This window comes from Grampus griseus (assembly GCF_964374135.1).
Source record: "Grampus griseus genome assembly, chromosome: 3".
Classification (NCBI taxonomy): domain Eukaryota; kingdom Metazoa; phylum Chordata; class Mammalia; order Artiodactyla; family Delphinidae; genus Grampus; species Grampus griseus.
The window spans coordinates 91,363,262-91,369,261 of NC_139019.1; the positions used below are offsets into that span (position 1 = coordinate 91,363,262).

At 44.0% G+C, this 6,000-nt stretch overlaps 1 protein-coding gene across 8 annotated transcripts in view; it reads right to left on the bottom strand.

The window, feature by feature from the left end:
- Positions 1–4,564, bottom strand: part of APC (APC regulator of WNT signaling pathway) — a 138,970-nt gene extending 134,406 nt beyond the window's left edge. For 4 of the 8 annotated variants that reach the window (XM_082650437.1, XM_082650445.1, XM_082650442.1 and 1 more), the window contains exon 1: positions 4,321–4,564. In XM_082650437.1, the coding sequence (XP_082506563.1) occupies positions 4,321–4,485 (165 nt within the window). In that variant the 5' untranslated portion in view covers positions 4,486–4,564. The remainder of the gene's footprint in view (positions 1–4,320) is intronic. The other 4 variants (XM_082650438.1, XM_082650446.1, XM_082650443.1 and 1 more) reach the window with 1 other exon arrangement.
- Between the last annotated feature and the right edge of the window lie 1,436 nt (positions 4,565–6,000).

Genomic DNA, 6,000 nt, shown 5'->3' on the forward strand with positions numbered 1-6,000 from the left:
ATTATCTTAATGATTGGCCAAAATCCCATGTATAGCTTATATCAACTCAGTGCTTTAAGTTTGCTAATACTATCTGAAAATTCTCATTTATTTAAGCTTACTTCTCCATACAATACTATCAAGATATGTCACTGACATTGTTGGTTACCTTCCCTGTAGCCATTCACCTAATTTCCTTCTAGACTGAAATGCCAGATATTGGTTTTTCCAGCCCCCTTGCAACTAGGGCATAAGCATGCCAGGATGACATCTGATACAGGGCTTCAGTGAAGGGTTTACTTGCCTCATCAAGAGATGGGAGGGCAAACTTCCTCCTGTCTTTGGTGGCTATGTAAGAAAGTGATGCCTGGATCAGAAAGAGCAACATGCAGCCATGAGAGGATAAACCTGAGCACAAAGGTCAGCAGCTGTGGATAAAGATTAAAAGCATTTGGATCCTTGATAACATCATTGTGCTGTTAAACTGATTCACCATGGAATCCTCCAACTCTGAACTTCTTTCTATGCAAGATACCGTTTAAATCACTGTTAGTTCAGTATTACGTAACCTGGGGCCAAACTAATATAAGGTATGTACAAGCTCTGATATCTGAATGAAAGTGGGAGAAGAACCAAGATGACTACAAGGTTTCAAGACTGGGTGGCTGAGAGAAAGGTGGTTAGAAAAAGGAAATCAGGAGGAAAAGGAATATATATATATACCTTCACACATGCGCATGTAAACACCTTAGGTGACGGTAGGTGGATGGAAATCAAATTGACTCAGTGTGGTATGAGGTAAGCTTAAATTAGTACATCTAAGGTAGAGATATATATAGCAAGGGGTAGAAGGGAAGTAGTTACAGCACTGAGAAACACACACACAAAAATGATGACTTACATCATTTAAAAGAGGACATGATCACCAAGAGAACACAGTGAAAAGCAATGAAACCCCTGAAAATGCTTGCTATCTCCCCATGATCCATTCCACCTCCCTCTCATTTTAGATGGGATTTATCCACTGATTAGGCCAATTAGAATAGTTCCATCCCTCTTGACAAAGCTATTGTGACAGACTTGGCAGCATGATCTTCTCCATTTGTTCTATCAAAGTAAAGCTTAGGACTTTTGGGCAAAGGCTAGAAGAGAAGCTTTCTCTCTTTGAAAGTCAATGAAGAAGAGTTTAACTCGAGCATTGCCGACACCTGTCTTTTTCTAGAAGGGAAGCCAGTCTGAGCATGAAGCCCAAACAGGAGGACAAAGTTTAGCGAAAAGCAGAAAACCAGAACCTCTGCCCTGATAACAAAGCTAAGTTTATGAACAAACTACTCTTTAAACCAATTCTACCTACGCACTTGCCAATTACCTGAGCTAATACATTTCTTTTGTTTTTACGTTCAGTTTGCATCCTAACTGATGTAGGAAACAGCTATGTTTAGCGGGGAGAGCAAAATCAAGACAGTGCAGGAAATGCAAAGAAGTTTTCAGAGAAGTAAGAGAATCAGGAAGTACAATGCACAAGAACCAAGAAATCAGATTTTGTTCCTATAGAATGTATTTCAAAAATGGTCTAAGGAAACCAAGGATGACTGAGGAAAGGCCATTAGATTTGCTAATTAGACTGTCATAGGTGATTTAAAAAAGCAATTTCAGTGCTGAAATGGTAAAGGAAGTCAGAGTGTAAAGGAAAGAATAATTTATATTTTTAAGAACTCCATAATGTACCAAACCCTTGGAAAGACATGTAACATGGGTTAAACTCCTTCTATTACAACTCTGTGAGGTAACTGTAACATTCTATTTTATAGATAAAGAATAGAGTCTCAGTAGTAACTTGCCCACAGACACATAGCCAGTAAATTGGTTTTAGCAGACTTCAAAACCAGATCTATGTGGCTTAAAAATCAATGTTCTTCCTACTATAAAAGGCTCCTGGGCTTAAAGAGTAAAAATACAGTGGCACAACAGGCTCAAGATTCAGACTGGCCCCCCTGAATTGCACAGCACAGAGCACTGTATTTTGGTAGCCCTGGAAAAGGTATACATAAACATGTATATAGGCTAGAGAGGGAGAGACTGAAAAAGGAGTGATATTGGACAATTATGGAGAAAGAAAGATGGAGAGGGATGATCGTGGACACATCTGGAGAAGGTTGCTCTTTAAAAAAAAGGAAGGACATTTCTTCTCTTGAGATATGAGTAAATAAGGAAATGATACCAAGATAGAAAAGATTATACCTCAAATGGCTGAGATTTTTCTCAGGAAAGTAAGAGTTATTTGCTATAAAAACCTTCAGGAAGTAAGACAAAAAGAAACACAATCAACACTAAAGATCCAGCAGATAAGCAGAACACTAATTGGTATGGAAGCAAACCAATATCCTCACATAACTGTCTCTTGTATCCTTCAGGATTTCTGGGGTCAAACTGACAAAGCTAGCGATGAGACTTGTTCAGGACAGGGGAATAGAAAGATAAATCTACAGAAAGTAAAGCATTCTAAAGCATCAATGACAGCTTGGTAAAAACTGATGACCATGGGATCCTAGTTACACGGGGAGGCAAATGAGTTGCAGCAGTAGGCTAATGGGTTGAATGAATAGAGACAAAGAGGGGTGTTTTCCTAAAGAGAGGAAGAGGGGGAGAGAAAGAGAGAGAAAACAGGTTCCATTAAGGTGGAAGAGTGATTGTTTGTGGCCAGAAAGGTCTCAACACAATGCCCGGGGCAGTGAGCCACTGACTGGGGCTCAGCAGTCCTACATCCTTTCAGCTTAAAGCACAAAACTGAGAGACGACCAGCTCTAAAAACATGCAGTCCTTGATTGTAGAAAAGTGAAGGCTAGCAACAAACAAATGAATTAATTAGCCCATACAGGAATCAAACATTAAACTACCTCCTCTCCTTTTAAAATGAACAATTCTAGCTCCAAAGTCAAAAGTCTACAATAAAGGGTAAGGCAGATGTGTGTCATGAAGAATGAAAAGTAAAAAATCTGTCAAGCCAATTGTAACCCACCTGTTAAAGATTTTTAGTATAGAATTCAAATAGGGCAAGGATAGTTTGTGCTTTAATAACTTTGGAGAGCATCTAGCAGAGCTTCAACAAAATGATATCACTCAATTTAATGTTAATTTTAAAAGGTCCACCCATTTGCAATCTCAATGGATAAGATGCCATTTATATTTATAACCTCATTTTTACCATTCTGGGGCTCTTGACACATTATCCAACTACAGGAAAAGATGGGAGAATCAGCCATGGCAACTTCCTCCCCAACCACTTCGATACTGCAGTTTGCACTTATGAACTCTGGCAAGGTACCATGTTATTTAGGACAACTTCTTACACCAATAATTCTGACTACTCTTGCCCCAATATTAAAGGAAGGAGAAATAAGACTGGCACAGGCTAAATTTAACAGAAAATATCAAGTACTATAAAGATTGTTAAGTAGTAGCAACAACTGAGAATTCAAGAAATTTGAGACGTTTTGAGTTTAAAAAGCTTTTTCTCCATTTTAGTCCCTTCTAAATAAAACAAAGGGCTTGGACAGTACGGGATTCTAAGGCTTCAGTGGACAATGTAAGCTAACGCTGAATAAAAGAATCACTTAAATCACCCTTTCTTGTACTATAACATTTCTTACATTCATAAAGCCTTCTTTTTAAGAAACGAACACTTCCCAATTCTTTCCCTAGATCTAGAACACTTACGTCCCCCACCCAAAGTTTACAGACCAGATTTGCGATAGTCAGAAAAAGATTAATTTAGATGATCAATCATTTGCCGTCACCGGCACCATTCCTCAACTCTGCAGGAGTTCGATGGGTCAAGGAGTCAAACTCTCCCAAACCATCCCAGTCTCCTGGGGACTGGATTCCCCCAACAAGGTGAACAAAATCCACTGGCCTCTGGATAACAAGCTTTTTCTTTGTAACTCTGTAAGCCAGGCTATCGGCTAAGCTCCCCAGTTAAAAACTTTTAAAGGAAGCAAGAACGAAACCAGGAAGATGGGGAGGCGACTAAAACAGGAGGACGACCCACCCACCTAACGCGAAGAAGAGACCGCTTGCAGGGCTGACGCTTCACTAGGAGCCAGGAAAGGTGCGGAGGGCGTCAGGCGTCGCAACCCCCACCCACTGGGTGAGAACGGAGGACCTGCAAAGCCAGGGGCCAACTGGAGGCCTGAAGAGGGCGCGGGGCGGGGAGGGGGTGGGACGTGGACACAAGGGAGCGGCAGGGTCCGGCTGAGCACCACTAGGGTCTAAGTAACGGCGGGGCAAAGCCGACAAAGGTCTGCCAAAGGAGGAGACGCCGAAGCTTGCAGCTTCACTCACCTGCCAGACGTTCGCCCCGCGGACAGAAGAACGGACGCAGCCCCGGCGCTTCCTCTCCTGCCGGACACAGCCCCTGCCGCCGCCGGAGCTCCAGGACCCGAGAGGACAGGGTGGTACCGAAGCAGGCAACGCGGCGACCGGACCCGAGCCGAGGGAGGCGTACATAGGGGGCACCGGGGGGCTTGGGAAGGCAACTCTGTGCTTCGCCTTCCTTACCGGTAGCCAACAATGCTTCCCAGGAACAGCATCCTGCCAGCCTCAGCCCGCTGCTCCCGGGCCTTCACCCGCAGCTCCCCTCCCCACCCCCCAGCAGCGGCCGGGTTTCCGGCGGCCACACCCCGCCCCCTCGCTACTTGGCCTCCGCCATCTTGTCGGAAGCGGGAAGAATGCAGTGCGCAGGCGTGCGCCGAGGTTGCCGGCGTCCGCTAGCCTCGCGGAGAGGGAACTATATAATGCGCAGCCGTGTCGGCCGCTGCGCACGGCTGCTGTGTTCCGCTTTGGCGTCGCTGTCTTCTGCCTTGCACGGGTGCTGCCGGCTTTTCCTGAATTGTACTGCGGCCAGATTAATACACCCTTCTGCGCACCTCACAGTCATTCTGCAAAAACCTGTCTCGTGCCTACTATGTGCCAGGTCCCAGGCTAGGCGCTGATGATAGATTAGTAGAACTCGGCTCCAGCGCTAAAGATGCTCATAATCTAGTGGAAAAGCGAACTTTTTTTCTAGTGAAAGAGAGAGTAATTTCCTAAATTCTTGTTTTGTGACTGCACACGGCCTCCTCTCTCTTGACCCCGCAATTTTAATTCAAAACATACCTCTTCTAGGAAGTCCTCCCTGTCACACAGTTTGATCAGTTCTTTTACCTTGCGTTACCTCTTTAGCTTTATTTCATTCAGCATTAATTCAACAAATATTTGAGTGTCTGTTATATACTAGATATGATTCTAGGTTTATAGCAGTAAGTAATATAAACTCATGGGACTTACATTCTAGGGGAGAAAATAAACAATAAAAGACTAAAAGAAAACAAAATAATGCTCGATAGTGAAAAGGGATGGGAAGATAACAAACCACAAAAAGATGATGGAGAGTGAGAAGTGGTAGTTAGTGAGCGATCTCTTTCCAGAGATGACACTTGATCTGAGACCTGACTGACCATAGGGGCTAGAAGTCATGAGACCATCTGTGGCAGAACCTTCCAGACAGAGGAAAGAGCAAAAGCAGAGGCGTGAGGTGGGAATGAGACCAGCACTTAAGGGACAGAAAGAATAGGTGGCATGGACACCTGGGGAGGAAATGAGGTCAGGGGGAGGCAGGGGCATTGAGGCCATGGTATGAGTTGGAGTTTACTCCAAGCGGCCCCTCTGTCTCGGTGACACTGCCTGAACTACTCCTCCTCAGTCACTTCTAGCTCCTGACTGCCTCACTGCACGTGCTGATTCCACTGTCTTGAAGACCCTTGCTCTGGTTCTTTACACATCTAGCTTGTCATCTTTCATGTTTCAGTTTAAATGTCACCTCAGAAAGGCTATCCTTCCTAAACTAAGTCTCCCTCCTGCCCTCTCATTAGTCTCTATCATTGCACCTGATCATTTCTTCCAGGGCACTCAACATATTTTTAAATTATATGTTCATTATTCTTCACTGGCTCCCCGCTAAACTGTGAACTCCACGAGAGAGGA